At 46.2% G+C, this 23536-nt stretch overlaps 2 protein-coding genes across 12 annotated transcripts in view; one reads left to right on the plus strand and one right to left on the minus strand.

Annotated features, from left to right (window-relative positions):
• The window catches only part of PTGR2 (prostaglandin reductase 2), a 33094-nt gene extending 31331 nt beyond the window's left edge, over positions 1 to 1763 (plus strand). The window contains exon 12 of the mRNA XM_043548688.1: positions 665 to 1763. The gene's annotated coding sequence lies outside the window, so the exon portion shown is untranslated. The remainder of the gene's footprint in view (positions 1 to 664) is intronic.
• Positions 1764 to 15701: 13938 nt separating this feature from the next.
• Positions 15702 to 23536, minus strand: part of TMEM62 (transmembrane protein 62) — a 57463-nt gene continuing 49628 nt past the window's right edge. For all 11 annotated transcript variants that reach the window (XM_043548683.1, XM_037900369.2, XM_037900374.2 and 8 more), the window contains 3 exons: positions 19402 to 19506; positions 18407 to 18525; positions 15702 to 16286 (listed from right to left, as the gene is read on the minus strand). In XM_043548683.1, coding sequence (XP_043404618.1) covers positions 15960 to 16286; positions 18407 to 18525; positions 19402 to 19506 — 551 coding nt within the window. In that variant the 3' untranslated portion in view covers positions 15702 to 15959. The remainder of the gene's footprint in view (positions 16287 to 18406; positions 18526 to 19401; positions 19507 to 23536) is intronic.

Raw genomic sequence — 23536 nt, forward strand, 5'->3', positions numbered from 1 at the left:
GCATCGTAGGTTTGCAGTGAGGAGATGGGACCTTCTAAGAGGAAAGAAAAGTCTTATGGGCCAGGAATGTCCCATATTTTATCTGGTTGTAACATCATGGCCTCAGGGGGAAGATGTACAGATCCTAAACTACACTTTAGAAATAACTGCTAGCAATTTCACATTGTCAGTACTGCCCAGTCAAATCCATCTGTCCTTCATTCTGCATCACAAAAATGAAGGATGGACTTGACCCTGGAACACTGACAATTTGAAATTTCTAACGGCACATCCTAAAGACCACTGTTCAAGGAACAGGTCTGTATAAGGTTTCCAAAACCTGGTACATTTATTCTAAATAGGCTTTAGAGGTCTCAGTTTAAAAAAAAAAATCTTTAGAATTCACTATAATATCCATTTGCCAGCCAAACCAGTTATTAGTGTTGCCAAAAACCCAAGAACATAAGAATACCATTTTTAATTTGAAAGCCAGAGAGGAAGTGCAACACAATAACAATTTTGTAAACAGAATTACAGATAGAAATTGAAAATGAAAACATTTGGGTTGAGTGGGTAGACAGACCTAGAAGCCTTCTCCTACCTGAGGTTTAACAGTGCCACAGATCTTAAAAAAAACAGGGCAGCAAAGCAGGTAACTTATGCAGTTCTTGAGTCTTGCAGATAGCCAGCTACATTTCCCACTGATGCTGTAGCAACCTGCATGGATGGAGGAGATCAGAGTGCAGGAGGAAAGAGTTGGGAGGAGGGTAGGAGACACCAGGAGGCCAGCCTGTGTGCACATAGTTGGAATGCTGGCTGCAGTTACAGCATCTCTGCAAATAGTTCTTGTAATAAAGGGCTAATTTAGTTTTAGAAACACGGAGAAACAAGTTATTACCCTGCATGTGGTGAATGAAACAGACATGAGTGAAACTTCCAAAAGAGCACAAATTGGCTTTAATGTACAATATATCTTGCTGAATGGGAATCCTGATTCTTATGGTCAGGACCCAAATCAAATGCCCTGTTCCTATATAAATAAACCCCAATGAATAAATGTGACAGCATGACACCTTAGTCATCAAGTCCTGACCACCAGTAAGAGAAATACCAGAATGTCCCTGCGCGGAAACTGATAGCAGCTGAGGCTAAATAGTTAATGGTCCTGAAAATTGCACCACTACTGCATTTTTGTGCAAGAGCTTTTAATAAATGCTACTAGTCTTTCTTACTTTGTTAGTGAGTTGAAATACCCAGTATCAGTTTTTAAATGGAAGTGGAAGGCTGTCTTACATGGTCATTTCTATGTAAGAATTTAGTTTTGGATACATTACTGAGTGACTTCCACTTTTTTTTTTTAAGCCATGGGCTTTTCCCATTTCTCCCCATTCTTAAGGATTTGCCTGTTTCTCCACAAATCTTCTAAGGTCCCATATATCAAGTAGACTGCCCTACAAATGAGAATTTTACATCTCTCCCTTCAGACCTCATTAGCATTGCCCCTAATTTAGCAACAGGCTTTGCTGCAAAGTCCTTCTTTCTCCTTAAGGCTGAAGATGGGCTGCTTTCACTGCATTCCCAAACTGCCAATATGGGATTGAGGAATTCCACACACATACACACACACCCCAGTAGCAAGCTGCCCTATCACCAGTCATCAGATACCCTAATCTATTCAAAATTCCTATTTTATTCAAAAAAGACTTACACTAAGGAAACTGTCCTTTACATTTCTGTGGTGTAATTGTAGGAGAGAGACAACAATCGCAATAAAAACCCAATTGAAATGCCATGAATGTCTTCATTCCATTTTTCTGCTTCAGAAGTGGAAGGCAAAAATAAATTGTAGCAAAATTATCTCTTTTTCCTGGTCCCAGAGCTGGATTTGTTTGTCCAAAGTACAAGGCTTGTATTTATGAACTATGTTTGCCTTAAGGCTGTTTCCACAGAGTAAGCTGTTTATCTGGCACTGTGTGAGCTGACACATCTTATGGCAATAACATTCCTCTGAGAGTCATTTTTTCACACATGAGATAAAATATAAAACAGAAACTCCCCTGTACTATTTGCTTCACAGCAGCTGCTTAGTAATCTACCCAAGTCACCACCCTATCAATGGGTGATGAAGTGAGGGGTGACCCAATGTGAGATCATGCTGCAGTACTGAACCTTTCCTTTCTAAAAAGAGGTTTGGATGCAGTAATATTTCTGCAGTCTGCTAACCTATAAAGATGCTACTAGACACAAATGGCTAAAGAAGGAAAAACCAAAGAAATGGAAGACTGAAGGAAATCTCAACAGGGTACCACAGCTTGTCTGTGGGAGCCTGATAAAGAAGCGTGTGTGTGTGTGTGTATATATATATATATATATATATATGAATCCTGGTTCTCTTATTTTTAAACAGTACAAGGAAAAATGATTAAAGAAAGTGTCCTACATTACAAGCTATTAATACAAATCCAGATGTCTTTATTTTAATTGCATATGACTTACTCTATGTGTTTGCAGTATTGTTGTAGCTGTGTTGGTCTACATCTTTTATTAGTCCAACTTTGGTGAAAGAGACAAGCTTGTAAGCTACACGGAGCTCTTCCTCAGGTCTCTAACTTACATTAACTATGTGATTCTTCAGCAGCCACTTATTTTTGCATAGTCCAATATGGGTCTCAGTTAATAAAGGATGAATTAGCACAGATATATAGGACAAATGCAGGACTCAGAGTTAATAATGGCAAAGGGCTGAGGATTTCTTCCATGTTGGTTTAACTTAGACTATGGGTGGTGGTCTCTAAGCTCCCACTTAAGAGCAGAGGTATAAATTCAAAGTAGTCCTCAAGTCTGTCCACTACTTGTGAGGATATGTGAGTGATTAGGTTTGGGTTTGTTTGTTTGCGCACCCCTTTCCTCCTCCATGTTAGTTCCTTCCTCCTCAGCCCTACTGGTGGCTCTGTAGTGCCAGACAACGTGAGTTCATGACTGGCACAGGAAGCCTGCAGCCTACACAGAGAAACTGTTTCTGCAGCAGGTATTAGCATTTGCCACAAGAGCAAAGATAGTTTTCAAAGAGCTGACCAATACTTTATTCCATTCTTAATATTTAAAGTAAGGGGAAAGGCAGATGCAGGGTTACATAGTCTTACCCATTCCTAAATTGCTCTCCTCCATCTCCACTGTCATACTTCTCACATTAATCAGGTTGTTTTCAAGTTGGGAAATGGTGCCTTATACAGTCCATAAACAGAAAAAGAACAGCAGCGGGGAAGAAACCTATAAAAATCTATTATTGTTTTACACACAGATAGCATCACAATGCCCAGAAGAAAGGTGACATGAGCCGGTGTAAATTCCATAACCAGGAACTATTTAGCTAAAGGCTACTAGAAAACCTTGCCCTAGCCCAGGGGTGGGCAAATTTTTTGGCCTGAGGGCCACATCGGGGAATAGAAATAGTATGGCGGGCCATGAATGCTCACAAAATTGGGGTTGGCGTGCAGGAGGGGGTGAGGGCTCTGGTTGGGGCTGGGGATGAGGAGTTTGGGGTATAGGAGGGTGCTCTGGGCTGGGACCAAGGGGATTGGAGGGCAGGAGGGGGATCAGGGCTGGGGTGCGGGAAAGGATGCAGATTCTGGCAGGGGGTGCGGGCTCTGGGGTGGGGCTGGGGATGAGAGGTTTGGGGAGCAGGAGGGTGCTCTGGGATGGGATCGAGGGGTTTGGAGAGCAGAAGGGGGATCAGGGCTGGGGCAGGGGTATGAGGAGAGGCTCAGGGGTGCAGGCTCGGAGCAGCACTTACCTCAAGTGGTTCCCCAAAGCAGTGGCATGTCCCTTCTCTGGCTCCTACGCGTGGAGCGGCCCCCGACCCTGCTAGAGCGCTGGAAAAGGGCCATGCGGCTGCTTCCGGGAGCTGCATGGTGTGGCCCCCAACCCAGCGCACTGGCTGGAGCACCGGAGTGGGACTGAGCCGCATGGTGCAGCCCCCGACCCGGTGCTCTGGAGTGGGGCAAGCCCCAGACCCCGCTCCCCAGCAGGAGCTCGGGGGCTGGCTTAAAATGGCCCACGGGCCGTAGTTCACCCGCCCCTGCCCTAGCCAGTTTAGGAAGGTCACAGCTGAGGGGGTTCCTCCTCTCCCATGAACTTGAGTACTGAGATGGGGAGGCCTCTTTGTGTTTCTATCAGTGAGTTTCCCTTTTGTGAACTGCACAAAGACAACAGCAGCTCTTCCTAAACCCTTAGCATCTTCCAAAGTCTGCAGTGAGAGAGCAAGGGCTTCGTGGGAGCCCTTGGCTCAGCCTCAGCTTCCCTTACAAAGGGCTTGATTCTGCCACCTTCTCACAGGGGCTTTGATTGCGCTATTCAAGGCATATTAGGTCGCAGAATCAGGCGCATAGCAGCTTTCCCTTTTCATCCTTTGTACAGAGCCCTTGTTTCACCGATGTCCTCCTTCCCTATGTATTTTTTAATTTACCTCTAAGTTAACTGTACACATGGTGGAGATGGCCATTCTTCCCAAGCTTTTTGAGAGCATGCACCATTTCAAAGGCTCAGCCATGTAAAACTAAACTAAGTTTTCACTGGAATGCTAACAGGTGAATGCTTCTCAATGAGGGCTATTTCCATTTTGAATTTCAACTTTCACATCCCACACACACACCCCACACTTACTTTAGATGCAGACTTTCTGCCTTTTTTTTTTTTTTTTTAAATTACACACATTCTGAGCTGAACTACTTCTGCTCAAATTTTCAAAAGAAATCTCTTCTTTATACCGAGACCAACCAAGGAAAATTTCAGTCAGAAAAGTGAACGTTCTGGAAATCTACCAGAAACTGAAAATAGACTATGTTAGAATGCAGACAGTACTGCAGCCTTAACTATAGCCCTAAATACACAAATACTGCTACAAGAGAGATTAGGACATAAAGAACATGGAGCATGTGTGACTGGGTTACATGATTGCCTCATGGATGTTTTTTTAACCAAATGTAACAGCTATAATATAATTCTATACATAACTCGTATGGGTATCAGGCATCCGTTTTTTGACTGGAACGCCTGGTCGAAAATGAACCCTAGTGGCTCCACCTGGGCCGCTAAAAGTCCAGTTGGCGGCGCAACGGGTCTAAGCCAGGCTCCCTGCCTGCCCTGGCTCCATATGGCTCCCGGAAGCGGCTGGCATGCTGCTGCAGCCCCTAGGCACAGGGGCAGCTAGGGAGGCTTTGCGCGCTGTCCCTGTCCCAAGTGCTGGCTCTGCAGCTCCCATTGCCCGTGGTTCCCGGCCAATGGGAGCAGCACTTGTGGGCGTGGGCAGCGCTCAGAGCCCCCTGGTCCCTCCACCTAGGAGCCAGACATGCTGGCCGCTTCCGGGAGCCGCCTGAGGTAAGTGCCGCCTAGTTGGAGCCTGCACCCCTGAACTCCCTCCCACACCCCAACCCCCTGCCCCAGGTTGGAACCCCCTCTTGCACTCCAAAACACCATCATCCCTGGCCCCGCCCCAGAGGCCACACCCCCAGCCACAGCCTGTACCCTCTCCAGCACCCCGCTTCCCTGCCCGAGCCCCAAGCCCCCTCCCGCACCCAAACTCCAAATACAATGACGTTTCAAAGCTGTATTAAATCAATGTTCAGCTGTAAACTTTTGAAAGAACCACCATAACATTTTGTTCAGAGTTATGAACATTTCAGAATTATGAACAATCTCCATTCCCAAGGTGTTCATAACTCTGAGGTTCTACTGTAGTGCCATCTGATCTGCTATTTTTATGTAAAGGTTTGTTCACTGAAGAGAGTGGACAACACAGATGACAACTGGTGAAAATGAAAGAAAATTCTGCCCTGCCTTTGGCAGTTAGGCATTGTCTAAACACTAACGTTGTACTATCTGAACTACACCAGTACAGTTCAAGCTGTACAATCCATAGTGTGGATGCAATTATATCAGTATAAAGATGCCCTGTACAGATATTCCTATAGAGGAAGGGGAATAAGTTATGCTAGTAGAAAGTCCTTTTCTATTGATAGAATGAGTCAACAGTAGGGGTTGTACCTATTTAACTATTACAGTGCAAAAAAGCACACACACCCCACAGCCAAAATAGTTAAACGTGCATAGAAAATATACATAGACCAAGCCTTATTCTTATGAAGGGGAGTTTATATCATATTAAAAGATACAGAGTCAAATTGAAAGACACTAACATCTGAAAACGTTGTATCCCCTAAGGTTACTGAGGCTACTTAGTGAGGAAAATTCTCCATTCAGAGTTTTTGTGCATTTGGCAGAGCTTTATCTATAGTCCATTGACCAACAGAAAAGCCCCTTCATAAACAAATGGGAGCAGAAAAACCACCATACACACACTTTTTTAAAGGCCTTATAAAAAAATTTCAGGCAATACTATTTAAAAGGTGCTCTCATAAAAAGGATTTTTTTTTAAAAAAAAAAAGGTCACTTTGAATTAACATTTTAATCCACAGTTCCAAATGCAAATTAATGATTATAAAGGGCCACATTACCACCATTCCTCCCTCCTCCACAGTTATTGTATAAAAATCATAGAATATTGCAATTGAAACATTCTCAGGAAAAAATGGGTTTGTCACAGCATGGTATTAACGCCTGCTGGGAATGTGTTAAGTCTTAACAGCATGTTTCCATAGTCTGTCCTTTGCTTTGCTCTCTTCCAGTACTTCTGTCCCCTCCTAATGAACAGCTTGGCAAGGATGTTCTTGACTTCAAAAGACTGTTTTATTCTCATGCCTGCCCCAAAACAGCCAAACAATATTATGTTGAAGGAAAAAAGAACTGTATGTTACTGTGGCGGTCTATGACCCAACCCCGTCACACAAACAGGGGGTAGAGGACGGAAGTGCACTGCCTACGAATCCTCTCCCAGGCTTTCCAGATGACCAGGTCAGGATCTAAAGTTCAAAACACAGGTGATGGCCCCTAGGATTGGGACAGCAATAGAGCCGCCCTTGAGATGCGGGGCAGCGTGGCCTAGCAGCCCAAGTTCAATAGGGCCACCTTGCGCTTCTGGCAGCGTGGCCTAGCTGCCAGAGTTCAATAGAGCCACCCTTGGGATGCAGGGCAACATGGCCTAGCAGCTGGAGTTCATTGGGGGGGTTGGGGGGGAAGGGCGCCCACCAAGGGGTGTGGCGGCCCGAGTAGGGGAGCCCAGGCCCACCCAACTCCACCAGGCCCCGACCCAGGGCCCTAAGAATCGCGGAGCAATTTGCCACTGACTCAGCACGGGGGGGGGGGGGGGGGGGGGTCTTACCAAAACACGCTGAGGTTTCCCAGGTGGGAGGTACCACTTAGTCACCCTCCCTAGGTCACTTCCTAGTGTCTGTGTGGCGGTCTCCCATGAGGCTTCAGATTCTCCGTGGTCTGTTGTGCCGGTCGCCTTCTGTGGCTCCTCCAGTCGCAGGGCTTCAAGCTGGTCTGGGGAGGCTCTGGTTCCCGGCGTAGACAAGGGCGGTGGCTGGTCCTTTGCAGGAGCTTCCCAGATAGGTCCTTCCCCTGCAGCCTCCATCCCACAATGAGCTGGGCTTCCTCTCTTTATACTGCTAGAGCATTTGGAGCATGCCCAGTCCCGCCTGGGAGGTGTGACTTCCGCTGTCAATAATATGGGCTTAACCCTGTCTGGGCTAGTGCGGGGTAAGCAGACCCTGTCACACACCATCCCCCTTAAGAAGGGCCTCCGAGGGTGGTCTGTCTCTTCTTCCTCCCCTTCCTGTCTAGAAAAAAAAATCTGTGTTAACGTGGGTCTTACCTGGACGATGAAACACGCACAAGTCGTAGGGTTAGAGTGAGAGGTACCAGCACGTAATCTGGGGGTTCATATCCTTCATGCTGTGCATCCACCTGAGGGGGGCATGGTCTGTGATTAATGTAAAGATGTTCCGCAGCAGGTAATAGCGTAGGGCATCAATAGCCCATTTCACGGCCAGAGCCTCTTTCTCTATTGTTGAGTAGTGTTGTTCCCGAGGAAATAATTTGCGACTCAGGTACCGTACTGGGTGTTCTTCCCCCTCCAGCTCTTCGGAGATTAAGGCCCCTAAGCCCACCTCTGAGGCGTCTCTTTGGAGTATGAACTCCTTTGGAAAGTCAGGGTGTCACAAGACAGGTTCCTGTGTCAGTCGCTCTTTCAGAGCCTTGAAGGCCTCATCGCACTGGTCAGACCATCGCACCTGTCGCAGCTGAGAGTTCTTCGTCAGGTCCTAAAGGGGGGCGGCTATGGTTGCGAAGTCTGATATGAAATGGCGATAGTACTCGGCCAGTCCCAAAAATTGGCATACGTGTTTATTCGTCTTGGGCGTGGGTGTATCCATAAGGGCTTGTTAATTAGGGGGTGCAATTTCCCTCCCCCTACTACATACCCGAGGTATGTCACCTCTTCCTGCCTGAGATGGCACTTCACCTGGTTGGCAGTGAGGCCAACTTCTCTAAGGGCCTGGAACACCCCAGCGAAGTGTCGCAGGTGGTCCTCCCAGTTACTACTGTAGACTATAATGTCATCTATATAGGCCACCGCATACTGATCGTGAGGCATCATGATCTTATTCATCAGCCGTTAAAAATAGCTGCAGCTCCATGTAGCCCGAACAGCATGGTCACAAAGTGGAAGACACCGAATGGCATCGGAAAGGCCGTTTTTTCCCCGAGAGTTTGGTGTTAGGGAGATTTGCCAGTACCCTTTGGCTAAATCTAGGGTTGACAAATACCTTGATCCCCTGAGTCATTCTATGAGTTCTTCTATATGGGGCATTGGGTACGCATCAAACCGGGAGATAGCGTTGACCTTCTGGAAATCGATACAGAAATGAGTGGTCCCATGAGGGACCAGAATGATTGGGCTTCGCCATTCATTCTTCGACCACCCCCATCTCAATCATTGTATCCACTTCCTGTCGTACTGCAGCCCACATCTTCCTGGGTAGCAGTCTGTGGTTGTCCCTCACTCTCTGACCAGGTGTTGTCGCGATGTGATGGCTCATAAGGTTGGTTCGTCCTGGGTGGGTTGATAGAATGTCAGGGAAGTCCCTTATGAGCTGCTGTATTTGCTCCTGCTGTGCAGGGGCAAGGCCTTCCCCAAGTGTAGCCAGCCTTGGATCTGGGGGTTCCCCCATTAGTGGTCCAAGTTCTGGGTCCGGGGTTGACGGGATGATGAACAAGGCCTTCCTGGCCTTCCAGGCCTTCAGAAGATTCACGTGATACGTACGGGTCTCCCTCCGTTGTCCTGGCAGCCGGTCTTCATAATCTACTGGCCCGACCCACCGGGTTACCTCGTAAGGCCCCTGCCATTTGGCCAGGAGCTTTGACTCTGTGGAGGGCAACAAGAGCAACACGCAATCCCCCGGGTCAAAACTCTGCACCATGGTTCCCCTGTTATAGAACCGTTCTTGTGTCTTTTGGGCCTGCATCAGGTTCTCTTGGGCGAAAGCACCCAGGGCCTGGAGCTGCTGTCAGTGGACTAGCACATACTGGGTGATCCCGAGTACTTGTGTCTCCTGCGCCTCCCAATCTTCTCTCAGGAGGTCAAGGATCCCGCTGGGTTGCCTGCCATACAAGAGTTCAAAGGGGGAGAACCTGGTCGACACTTGGGGTACTTCCCTTATAGCGAACAGCAGGGCTGGCAATAGTGCATCCCAACAGCTGGGATGGGGTCCTCCTCCATGAATTTCCGCAACATGGACTTCAGGGTACTGTTAAAGCGCTCCACTAGACTGTCCGTTTGTGGGTGGTAGACTGACATCCAGAGTGTCCATATATTCAGGAGGCGGCACAGCTTTGCTATCAGTTTAGAGGATACGTTACTGCCCTGGTCAGTCAGAATTTCCGTGGGTATCCCGACCCTAGTGAAGGCCATCACAAACTCGGCGTCAATCACCGGCACCATGGCTACTCGAAGGGGGACAGCTTTGGGATAACATGTCGCATAGTCCACGATCACTAAACTAAATCGATTCCCTGTCTTATTTCTTTCCAGGAGGCCAACCAGGTCCATCCCGATGCATTCGAAGGGTATGCCAACAACTGACCAGGGCATCAGGGATGCCCAGGGTACAACTTTCAGTCCAGCCCGCTGGCATTCCGGGCAAGATGCACAGTAGTCTCAGACCTCTTGATGAATGCCAGGCCAAACAAACCAGTGAGCCACCCTCTGGAGTGTCTTTTCCCGCCCCAGGTGTCCTGCCCAGGGATTTGCATGGGCTAACTGTAGGAGGCTTCGTTGCAACCTCCAGGGGACCAAAAGCTGACAGAGCAGCTCAAGTGTCTGTGGTTCCTGTACCCCCCAATGTAGGCAATCCTGACAGATCTCAAATCGGGGCCCCTGCGGAGGTCTCGAAGGTGCATCCCCCCCCAAGCCTGGGGCGGTGGCCTGCTCCCAGGCCCTACTCAGGGTTGGGTCCTCTCTCTGCTCCTGTATGAAATCTATATCTCATTCCAGCTCTGCCTGTGCGTCGTCCACGGATGGATACATCGCAGCGCGGGAGTTGGCAGCCGCCTTCTTAGCCGTAGACGTTCCTTCCCCGGGGTCTGCCTCCAGTGTGTGTCCGAGTAGCCCCCTCCCTCAAGGCTAGCCCCTTCTGCTCACGGGACAGGCGGTTGATACTTCCGGAGGATATCCCTGAATTCTGGCCAGTCTCTCCCCAGCACTACGGGATAGGCCAATCTGGGGGCCACACCCATGTGGAGGACTTCTTCCTGGTGGCAAATCTCCATCCTCACCCAGGCTGTGGGATAAGAACAGATATCCCCATGGACACATTGTAAGTGCATCTGTTCACCAGAGAGTTTAAGGTCAGGGACCAGCCCCTCCCGTATGAGGGTCTGGCTACATCCCAAATCCATGAAGGCATTCGTGGTGGTCCCTTTGACCCATACGGGGACCAAGAACTTTCTCGGACCTCTTTTTCGAGCTTCTTGGCCGGTGACCACACTTGCACATAGCTGCAGTCCATGAATGGACATTCCTGCCGAAAATGCCCCTCTTGGCCACACTCCCTGCAGTGATCTCAGGCTTCTGTGGGCCCAGGGCCTTCTTTTGGTGAGCTTCGTCCCTCTTGTGGGTGCCAATCACTTTGAATCCAAGTTTGGGCAACCCAGTGTCTGGGTTTGGGGATGGGGGGCTTAGTGAGCATGGGGTGGGCGATGGATGGGGGGTTCCCAGGCCTCCACTTCCCGTGTGTTTCCCTTGCCTGGCCCGTCCCTTCTGCCCAGGCTTCCAGATCCCCAGGGCGGTGCGCTGGCCCCCTCACCCGCCAGATAGTCCTCCATCAGGCTCATGGCTGTGAATAAGGTCACTGGTCAGTGCTGTTGCACCCATTCTCTCCCTCCTGCCGGGAGGATCTGGGTGAACTGCTCTAGTGCCACCATCTCTGCCACCTGGGGCCTGGTCAAGCCTTCCAGGTCCAACCATCTTCAACAGTGGTCCCGTACCCGTAGAGCCCTGGGTGCGGGGGGGGGGGGGTACTGTTCTTTGCGGAGGTGCCAGCAGTAAGTCTTCGGGCTAATGCCGGTATGGTCTAATATGGCTGCTTTCACGCGGGGATACTCCAAGGCCTCCCGGGGATCAAGATTACGGTAGGCAGTCTGTGCCTGTCCAGTCAAATACGGAGCTAGCAAGGTGGCCCAGTGCTCCGAGGGCCACTGGGCAGAAGTAGCGACCTGCTCAAATGTGACCAGAATCGCCTCGGGGTCCTCCCCAGACCCCACCTTAGTGAGATGTATTGGCAGTCCCACCAAAGTCTCTTCGGATCCTGCCCCTGTGGGGGCGGGGGCTGAGGCTCCCAGCTGGTGTAATAGAGTTGCCACCTGCTGGACCAGGCGTTCTTGTTGTACTTGTTGCTGGGCAGCCAACTCATGAAGGAGTTGCTGCTGTTGTTCCTGATGCTGGGTCATCTGCAGCAGCTGCTGCTGGCTGGCCATCTGCTGCATAATCTGATCCTGTTGCCCTCACTGTTGGGCTGCCTGCTCTTGCTGACTCTCCAGCACCCACTTTATAAACTTTTCGGTATCCATATTAGATGGCTGTGGGGCTCCCATCGCCTAGGTTCCTTCCCCTGGACCTTTCAGCACGTCCTGGTCCTTGCCCACATTCTCCACCATCTCCTGGGCCCACCCAACTCCATCAGGCCCCAACCCAGGGCCCTAACAGTGGCGGGGCAATTTGCAACCTACTCAGCGGGGGGGTCCTACTGAAACACACTGAGGTTTCCTGGGCGGGAGGTACCACTCCGTCACCCACCCTGGGTCACTTCATACCAGTATCTGTGTTGAGGTCTCCCAGGAGGCTTCAGATTCTCCATGGTCTGTGCTGGTTGCCTCCTGTGGCTCCTCCAGTTGCAGGGGTTCAAGTGGGCCTGGGTAGGCTCTGGTTCCCAGCACAGACAGGGGCTTTGGCTGGTCCTCCACAGACAGGTCCTTCCCCTGCAGCCTCCATCCCAGAATGAGCTGGGCTTCCTCCCTTTATACTGCTAGAGCATTTGGAGCATGCCCAGGCGGGACTTCCACTGTCAATAATATGGGCGTAACCCTGTCTGGGCTAGCGCCGGGTAAGCAAACCCTGTCACAGTTACCAATAATGAATGCCAGAAAAATTTTCTTTTGCTCAAGAAAAAAACCCTTGTAATTCATGAACTGAAGAAAAATCTGTCTCATATGCCATGAGGACTGTGTGATCTTATATTGAGCCTGACGAATGATCAAATGTATTATAGCAAAATGCCAGGTCCTCCACTCAAGAGAAATGTAGACTAGTAACAATGATCAAAAGAGCTTAACTCTGACATGAACTAATTCACATTGGCAACTTGGGAGTAGGAGGGGCCTGTTAACATTGGGACATCTCACTACAGTCCACTGTGGTTGATTTGCTCCTTTTTCTAGCTAAGATACTCTTCTTTGTAGGCTGGCTGACTTGTATAACACACAGTAGCCTTTGTATGGATGCCAGTGGGCACAGGTCCACCTACAGAGTTGGTGATGTTCTCTGTCAGAGGAATTGCATTAACATTAATATGCACATCATTTATTGTTTTGCTATGGAATATCACATTTCTTGTTATGTGTATTGTTGTGGGACAGAGGGGGCTCCAGTCATGGATCATGGCCATGGATCACGGCTAGGCACTATATAAATACATAAGAAAAATATGGTCCCTGTCTCAAATAGTTGATAGGCTAGTAAGTACAGTGCAGTCTGTGATACTCTTCTGTCTGCATGGTAAACTATAATGATTGTGTTTTATTAAACCAATCCTCCAGCTTTTGATTTAAGGCAAAATTTATTGTCTTCTGATTTTTATATTCTCTGGCATATTTTGCATCTTTAATATTCAGTAAACTATCAGTTACATTCTCCTTAATTTGTACTTCCAGTTGGCTTTTAATTTAGTTGTCAACTTTCTTATAGCTAACTCATATTCAGTCTCCACTTCCAAGAACTTTTAGCCTCAAAAAATGGACTTTTAAGGAAACTATTTTTCAAATTGAGCATTTTAAATTGAACCACTGTGTGAACTCTTGCAAGGGGAGTAAATATATTCCTAGTAAGATAGCAATGGACAAGGTGGCTGGGGTAGGAGAATAGCCATAAGCCAGATTTCCTGACTGCATCAAGTTTTACTTTTGCTGTCAGGCAATTAAAAAAAAAGACACACATCATATCTACACAGGGGAAGGGGCCAGAGGTGTTTCCTATTCTGTGTCATGGTCCAGGTTTTTATAATGTGCTCATCACTATGGTATCAGGATAGTGGTACCCAGTAGAGCTCACACCACTTTCCCTCAAAATTGCTTATACCGCTACTCATGTAGGTATTTAATTCACCCTGTCAGCTGCTTTTCTCAGCATCTGATTCTTATCTGGGTGTCTTGAGCTTGGGATATCAGAGCTATGGAATTCACCGAGGAGTACATAATTCTTTATCACTCCACAGCACCCCTGCTGGAGTGGCACTAATCGGCTCGCAATAGAATTCCAACCAACCAATCCTCAGGAGCTGAAAAGTGAACCAGACACTGGGATGTTGAATCCATAAAGGTTTTATTGAGTTGTAATGAACAGAAAAGCAGGGTCATCTCAGATCAGGGTCTTGCCACAGGATATAGAGCAGAAATGTCATACCACCACTTCCTGTTCTCCATAATCTGATAATAAAAGTATTAGTTGTGTGGCTTCGCACAATGAGTAAAAAGATCATTAGATTTTCATTACTCCTCATGGTAGCTAGGTTTTGTTTCTGGACTTGTAAACTTTCTTAATTTTGGTGGCTGATTTACATAGCAGCACTGGTGAGCTGTGGTAAGCAGTGCAAAGTATGCTGTAAACTGTGTGCAAAACACCAGGTTTCACATGTATAATTGATTCCTCAGATTTCTTTATATTACCTTCTCTCTCCCCTTGGTAGTGCCAGTCACTGAGAAAAACATTAAAAGAAAAAAGTGTCAAGTTTTAGAAATAACCATTCCATGTTTTTTTAAAAAGTGTTTTTCCCCGAATTCTATTAATTATTTTTCTATACATTCTACTTCATTTACTCCTTTTTTGTTGTTATTTGAATTAGGAGATTCTTTAGTGTGCACAAGCAAAAAACCTCACAACACCTGTGTGGATGAGATCTGTGCTCTTTCTAGTTAGCACTTATATATCATTTCATGTTCAAGGTACTTAAATTTTGCATCTCACAACAGCCCCGTGAGGTAGGCAAGTATTCTCTCTACTTTAAAGACAAAGAAAAGTGACATGAAGAAGCACAGTGGCTGTCCAAAGACATAAACAAAAGGTTTGTCTGCACTTCAAGCTGGGGATGTAATTCTAAGCTTGTGGAAACACACTGTACTAGCTCCATGAGAGTTGGCACGCTTAAAACCAGAGAGGGTAACCCCTGCTACTGGTCACACCACTGCAGCTACGTTCTGTTTTTAGTGCGCTAGCTCTAGAATGGCTCCTTGAGCTGGGAATGACATCTCCAGGTGGAAGCATAGACACATATCCAAAGAGTCAGAGCTGGGATTAGCATTAGGGACTTCCCAATTCTAGTCCTGTACCTACACTATCCCTCTTTCTGATTCCAGGGGGGATGGAGGGGAGAAGGGATAGTTTATAAATATGAAACACTTCATGGTTTTTATCTATAAACCAGCTGGAGAAACTGAAGAGTAGAGAAGTTCAACGACTTACTCTAGATCACACAGCAGGTCACATAACCACAGTTTCCTGACTCCCACTCCTGTGCCCTAATCATTGGCCCACACTGCTCCACTTAGATCTTTCATCCCTGAAGAATCCTACCTCCGTTCTTCTCTGCTGTGATTCCCCACTCTGACCATCACAGAGCCAACCAACACAGCTCTTTCACTAGTCAGGTGTGGGTCACTGTTGGGAGAGAAAAGGCAAAGACAGAGCACACTGCCTCTCTTTAGCTCTGTCTGAAGAAGAATAGAGCAGGACTTAGACACACATACACATTACAATTAGATTTGAGTTGCTGATGTACATTACAGCATTATACACATCAAAAAGTGTGGTTAGCACAAACCACAGTGACACTTTGTGTGAAGGCCACTGTTGCAGACCTATGTTATGGTCAATACTGTCTTTAATGACATCCAATCACACTGAATGGTTTTGTAGACCCATGTGTAAACACTGAAATAAATAAATAAATAAATAGCAGCACAGTTCCAATAACGCATTATAAAGATCCACTCCTGAATTTTTTCCAATGTTGTAGAATTAGGAATTTAATACATTAAAATATTTTTTCCATTCAGTAATCAGGAAACAATTCCATCTGTCAAACACAAAGGTCCACTCTGTACCACAGTAAACCCCATTATCACAAAGTTCTGAGGCAATTCAGGGACAGCTTCAGATCTTACCATTTAATTGCTCACGCTGTACTGAAATGCAGCCATACAAACCTGCAGTTCACAGCTTCACTCAAAAGAACTTTGAATACCTTCATCAGGCATTAAGAGCTCTGACAGTTTTTCATCTCCACTACGTAAGTTCTCAGCTCAGAAGAGCTCAGTGTCCAGGTTTTATGGATCAGAGCTAGGGTCAGCACCACCAGCCAGGTCTTCATTGGGGAGAGGAAGAAAGCCAGAGTTCCATAGGTCCGTTGCAGGAAGTAACAGGAATAGACTTGCCAGGCCAGCAGGAGCAGCATGGTTAGGTGGATTGGCACAGCCAGGAAGTGCCTGGCATGACAGATATGAGAGCAGAAGCTATGCCCCTGGCATCGTAGTAACAGGCACCAGCACAGGTAAGCCATCAAAGGCAAGTTAAAAAATACCATCTGGAAAGGCAAGCAGAGAGAAAGGAGAATTTAAATGTGTCAGGAATGTTATATTGAGCAAGTCAGACCATGGGAAGATACAGGAGGGCACAATAACTATCCCATAGACTGGTCTAGTAGCCAGCAATAGCATTCCAGAGGGTATAATTCCTGGAGTTAGATTCTTCCACAGAAACTATTGCTGACTGGTAAAATTGGGAAGGCATTAAACTCAGACTGGTGAAAGTGGGAGCTCATATCTATTTAACACAGAAACCTACTGACCAATTTGAAGGGTTTGCAAAAAATCTTAACCACTCAGTCCTCCTTGGCTGGAGCATGGCTCAAGTGTGATGGATTGCAGCAAGAGGAAGTGGAAAATCCTTTGCTTCCAACTGGTGTACAGAAGAGTCAAAGGAAAATTAAACAGAGGGAAGGAAAAGAAAGAAAAGGTTGAGAGAGAGAAGCAACATTGCTTTTCCTTTCTGCTCCCTCCCTAAGGCAGAGAAGAGGTAGTGTGAATTAATGATTGCTAACAGGAAGCCAAGATTTACTGATGATATTTAAGAAGGAAAACAAAGGAGCATCAATAAGTCAAAACTTCACAAGGGAGTGGGCAAAAATTGATAGAGTTCCCCAATGAATGTTCCCCCCTTTTACTATTTGGAGTTTTCTCTTGCCAGTTCTAAACCCTATTCCTTCCTCCACTTTATCTGGCATGGATGATTTGGATGTTTATGTGTGTCGAAATATCACCTCTATAATACATCTAACTACCACTAAGGCAGTGGCAGCTACTCTACTAGATACCAGTTAAAACTGCATTCTGCATCACATCCACTCTCCCTAGGACCCAGAAGTGTGCATACCCCAAATGCAAATTTCAGCTGAAAATTTTAATCTGTTGTCTATGATTTCTGTTGTCCAACTACATTTTGAAACAGAGCAACAGGTCCATTGGTCTTCCAAATGGAACCAGAAGCCTGTTGAAGAATTCTGTTTTCTTCTGTGGATAAAAGAGGGCAAAGATGAGGAAGCTGAAGGGAAGAAAAAAGGACTGAAAATTAACCAATGGCTAAAGACTAAAAAAAAATAGAATTTAAAAATTAAAAAGAAAGCAAATAAAGTAGAGTTTCTGGAAAAACACTTGGGTAGGTGTTCTGTTGAGTTTTGTAGAGGAAAACCCATTCATTTGCATACTATGCTGCCAAGCAGTTCTTTTCTGTAGTGTTTTTAGTCCCTAAGAAGTGATGTTGTCAGAGGAGGGAACAGTTAGCTTTCAAATGCTCTTCTGGATCTTATAATGGCTAGTTGTATTCTGTGTCATGTGTGAGTTTCAGCACTGACACAGATTCAAAAAGAGATGCTGGAGTTTTAAGAGTCCCTTTTGGCAAATACTTGAGGGCAAGAGCAGGGGAGCAAAATTGGGGGTCTGGTGTGACAATTTCTAGGACTCTGATACTGCAAAGGGGAAGGGAGGAAGGAAAATACTTAAATTTAATGAAAGAAATCCTACCTCACACCTGAAGCATAGAAAAAAAATCTAATGATTAGGAAAGGAAGAACAGCACAGATATATTTAGCTAAACAAACAAACTAGGAAACAGGAACCTTGTTGGCAAAATAGAGGAAATAAGAGCACCAACACATTAAGGATGTTTTCCTAAAAGATATGCTCTAGGAATTATTTTGGGGAAGTTCTATGGCCTTTGTTAAAAAGCCTTCTATCTATCCTTAATCTAACATCCAGGTTACAATGCCATCTCTCCTGCAGTATCTCAAATGGCCTCCATATTTGCCAGGCAGAAAGCTCCGGGGTTAGCTCACATTTCTTAACCCTTTGACTCCAGGACTACAGATTTCCTAACAGATATCACAGTCAATAAAGATATGCCCTATAAAACACCTATGTTGAATTGGCTATACAGACAAAGAGCAGAAACTACTAAATGTGCTCCATGTAACTTACCAAACTCCACTTAAACTATGGTCTCAGTTTGAAAGATCAGAGTTTTGACCACCATATCGTCACTTCTCCCATCTGCCACAACCCTCCTCCTCCACCATTTCTAAAATTCAAAGAGCTTGAAAAAATCTCACAGGCTAAAGCAGCTTGCCAATGTTCATATCTAAATTCTCACCTGTAAAATTCCAACCACGAACGTCAAGCTGCCTTGCAGGAAATGTCCACCAACAATTACCCCAAAGGAAAAACAGGTGCCCACCTGGCCATCTATCACCTCGCCAATAAACCAGGGTCCTGTAGGAGAGGAAATAAATTCAACAGCAATAGTAAATACAATACAGAGATGACTTACTCTGCCAGCCCAAAGCATGAGCTAGTATTAGAAAAACTACTTGTGTGTCTAGTGATCACTTTAGAATGAACACCATGTATTGAGCCTGATAAACATTCCTGGGTGAAACTAACAAAGCATAGTGCATCATCAACAGATGCCACCTAACACCCTGCAATGAAAATATTCTTATATAAATCTAATCTCTAACAATTCTTATACCACACAGAACATTTTGCTGCAGGTAGAAATGGTGTATCCATAGAAACTATCCTTCTGAAACACAGATCTTTCACTAGGGTTACAGTGTGTTTATGCACTAGTCTTTCACATGTTGTTTTAAATCTGTCTTGGGTTACAAATGAAAGTGAACTTGGCACACTCAGTTTTAGTGGATGTTTTACATAATTGGTACCATTTTCTTAGGGAAAGACCAGACTAAGTAAGCAGGGTGTTTCGAGGTCAAAGCTGAGGTGTCGTCATAAGCTATAACGTGAAACAGACATACCATATGCTCACACTTTGCCAAGCCATAGCCAGGCCTCAGTCTTTTATTTTAAAAAGAATAAGTGAGTCCTAAGTTAAACAAAGTGAATTTGTTTTAAATGTTCACAGAATACTTTAAGAATACAAAGTCATGACATTCTAAGTTTGGAATACTTAACAAATAAGCCTTCAGTTTTATTGTACAAGAATTTTTAAAGTCACAACTCAGCTTTGTAACCCAGCTAACTTTTTTATTTTGTATATAATCTAAAGTTTTTATTGAGAAACCTCTGAACATCTCTGCACATTTTAAAAATTACAATGTACATCCTCTAGTATTCTAAGCTACATACCCAGAGCTGTATACAAATTCAGTATCAGAACAGAGTAAAAGAAGATGTTTGTTTTGCTCAAGACGTGAAGTGAAAAGGAGGTCAGCATTACTAATCCTGGAGGTCCTGAATGAAGGAAGCAGTTCAGAAAAATTATTAATTCAGAGCATACAGGATACATATAAAATGTGTCTGTTTAAAACAAATCTACACACTGTTTAAACGGAATATATAAAATAAGAAAAATAAATTAAACAGAATATTGAGTAAGTTTTGAGCACCAACACAAGAGAATAAACAGGTAGCTTCTCTAAGAACATCAGAATGATCATAGTGGGTTGGACCAATGGTCCAGCTAGCCCAGTATCCTGTCTTCTGACAGTGGTCCGTGCCAGGTGCTTCAGAAGGAATGAACAGAACAGGGCAATTATGAGTGATCCATCTCCTGTCATCCAGTCCCAGCTTCTGGCAGTTGGAGGTTTAGAGACACCAGGAGCGCATGGTTGTTGCCCCCTGGCTAATAGCTATTGGTGGACCTATTCTTCATTAATTTTTCTAATTCTTTTCTGAATCCAGTTATACTTTTGGCCTTCACAATATCCCCTGGCAATTAGCTCCACAGGTTAACTATACATTGTGTGAAGAAGTACTTCCTTTTGTTTGTTTTAAACCCGCCACCTATTAATATCAACAGGTTACCCTTAGTTCTTGTGTTATGTGAAGGTGTAAATAACACTTCCCTAATCACTTTCTCCATACAATCCATGATTTAATAGACCTCGATCATATCCCCCCTTCTGTCACCTCTTTTCCAAGCTGGACAGTCCCACCCTTTTAAATCTCCTTGTATGGAAGCTGTTTCATACCCCAAATAATTTCTGTTTCCCTTCTCTGTACCTTTTCCAATTCCAGTATATTTTTTTTTAGATGGGGCAACCCAAACTGCATGTAGTATTCAAGGTGTGGGCATACCATGGATTTATATAGTGGCATTATGATATTTTCTGTCCTATTATCTATCCTTTTCCTAAAGGTTCCTAACATTCTGTTAGCTTTTTTGACTGCCCCTGCACACTTTGCAGATATTTTCAGAGAACTATCCACAATGACTCCAAAATCTCTTTCTTGAGTGATAACAGGTAATTTAGATCCCATCATTTTGTATGTATAGTTGGGATTATTTTTTCCAATGTGCATTACTTTTCACATATCAACACTGAATTTCATCTGCCATTTTGTTACGTAGTCACCCGATTTTCTGAAATCCCTTTGTAACTTTTTGCAGTCTGCTTTGGACTTAACTATCTTGGGTACTTTTGTATCATCTGCAAATTTTGCCATCTCTCTGTTAACACACTTTTCCAGATCATTTATGAATATGTTGAACATCACACGCCCCAGTATACTTGCAGGACCCAGCTATTTATCACTCTCCCATTATTAAAATGGACCATTTATTCATACCCTTTGTTTCCTATCTTTTAACCAGTTACTGATCCATGAGAGGACTTTCCCTCTTATCCCATTACTGCTTAGTTTGCTTAGGAGCCGGTGGTGAGGGACCTTGCCAAAGGCTTTCTGAAAGTCCAAGTACTTTATATCAATTGGATCACCTTTGTTCATATGCTTGTTGACCCCCTCAAAGAATTCTAATAGATTGGTGAGGCACGATTTCCCTTTATAAAAACCATATTGACTCTTCCCCCAACATATTGTGTTCATCTGTGTGTCTGATAATTCTGTTCTTTACTATAGTTTCAACCAATTTGCCTGGTCCTGAAGTTAGGTTCACTGGCCTGTAATTGCCAGAATTGCCTCTGAAGCCTATTTTAAAAAATTGGCATTACATTAGCTATCCTCCAGTCACCTGTGCAGAGGCTGATTTAAGTGACAGACTACATACCAAGTAGTAGTTCTGCAATTTCACATATGAGTTCCTTCAGAACTCTTGGGTGAATACCATCTGATCCTGGACTTATTACTGTTTAGTTTATCACTTTGTTCTAAAACAGGGATGGGTAACCTACAGCCCGCAGGCTGGATCTGGCCTGCCAGCCATTTTAATCCCACCCTCGAGCTCCCGCTGCGGAGCAGGGTCTGGGGCTTGACCCACTCTGGTATGCCAGCCGGGTAGCAGGATCTGGGGCCACTCTGCACAGCTCCCAGAAGCAGCAGCATGTCCCCCCTCTGGCTCCTATGCGTAGGGGCAGTCAGCGGGCTCTGCTCCGCACGCTACCCCCACCCCAAGTGCCGCCCCTGCAGCTCCCATTGGCTGGGAACTGTGGCCAATGGGAGCTGCGGGGGCAGTGCTTGCGGACAGGGCAGCATGCAGAGCCGCCTGGCCGCGCCTCCACGTAAGAGCTGGAGGGGGGACATGCCGCTGCTTCTGGGAGCTGCTTGAGGTAAGCGCTGCCTAGAGCCTGCACCCCTGACCCACCCCGCCTGTGCTCCAACCCCTTGCCCCAGTCCTGATCTCCCTCCTGCCCTCTGAACCCCTCAGCCCCAGATCGGAGCACCCTCCTACACCCCAAACCCCTCAGCCCCAGCCCCAGCCCAGAGCCTGCACCCCCAGCCAGAGCCCCCAAACTGCCCCCCGCACCTCAACCCCCTGCCTCATCCCAGAGCCCCCTCCCACACTCTGAATGGAACATTTCTGGTCCCACCCCAGAGCCCGCACCACCAGCCAGAGCCCTCAGCACCCCCTGCCCCAACCCCCTGTCCTAGCCCTGATCCCCCTCCCACCCTCCGAACCCCTCGGTCCCAGCTGGAGCATCCTCCTTAACCCCAAATCCCTCATACCCCTGCCCCACCCCAGAGCCTGTACTTTCAGCCGGAGCCCTCATGCCCGCCCCCCCCCCCCCGCCCCGCCCCGCCCCAGCCCAGAGCCCCCTCCCGTACCCTGAACTCCTCATTTCTGGCCCCACACTGGAGCCCACACCCCCAGCCAGACCCCAACCCCAATTTTGTGAGCATTCATGGCCTGCCATACAATTTCTATACAGGTGAGTCGCATCATACGTGCATTTAACTTAACGCGAATTCAACTATACGCACGCAGCAAAAAAAAAAAAAAAAAAGAAAAATAACAAGATACCTGTAAATAGTGCAGGCGATTCCACCCACCATTCCACTCAATGAGCGTATGCCCCAGAGTGAGCGTGAGATGGGAGACGTGAATCTGCTGTTCCCGCGTGCCTCTCAGAGTATGAGCATCTCGCCGCGCTGAGTGTGATTCTAGTGTTTAAAGATACTGTACGTATTTTTTGTACAACATGGCCCCTAAACGCAAGCCAACTACTTCATCTGGTGCTCAACTGAAGAAACAGCAATCTGTTCCAACGCTGGAGGAAAAACTGGCTGTGTTGGACTTATTGAGAGACGGTATGTCAGTCTCCAAAGTGGTGCATAAATATGGCCACAACAAATCTAGCATCTGTGCCATCAAGATTCGAGAGAGAGAAATTCGTCAAGCCGTGGCATCAAGTGCTCCAATAACTGCTAAAGTGACGAGCCAGGTGCATGGTAAGACTTTAGTGAAGACTGAAAAGGCATTAAACTTATGGCTGGAAGACAAGAACCGTAAACGTGTGCCTATCAATGCCAACACGTTGCGAGAAAAGGCTCTTAGCCTCTACGCGCTGTTCAAATCTCCCGCCGAAGAGGGACAGCCTTCTGATGAGAAGGAATTCAAAGCCAGCCAAGGTTGGCTTAACAGTTCTAGGAACCACTTCAACCTCAAAAACGTGCAGACTACTGGTGAAGCTGCATCTGCCAATGAAGAGGCAGCAAAAGACTACCCCGAACAATTAAAGAAAATCATAAAAGAAAAGGGCTATCTCCCGGAACAAGTTTTTAATGCCGACGAGACTGGGCTCTTCTAGAAAAAAAACACCCAACCACACTTACACTTCGAAATCAGAAAGACAGGCCCCTGGCTTCAAAGCAGCTGAAGACCGTGTGACCGTGTTGTTTTGTGGCAATGCGGCTGGGCATTTAATAAAGCCGGACTTGCTCTACAGGGCTGCAAATCCCTGTGCCCTAAAAGGCAAGAAAATAATCTCCTGCCTGTGTTCTGGCAATCAAATAAAAAGGCTTGGCAGCATTATTTCTGGATTGTTTCCACAAGTGTTTCATTCTGGAGGTCAAGCGGTACCTC

Source organism: Chelonia mydas, chromosome 6, assembly GCF_015237465.2.
Source record: "Chelonia mydas isolate rCheMyd1 chromosome 6, rCheMyd1.pri.v2, whole genome shotgun sequence".
NCBI classification, from domain to species: domain Eukaryota; kingdom Metazoa; phylum Chordata; order Testudines; family Cheloniidae; genus Chelonia; species Chelonia mydas.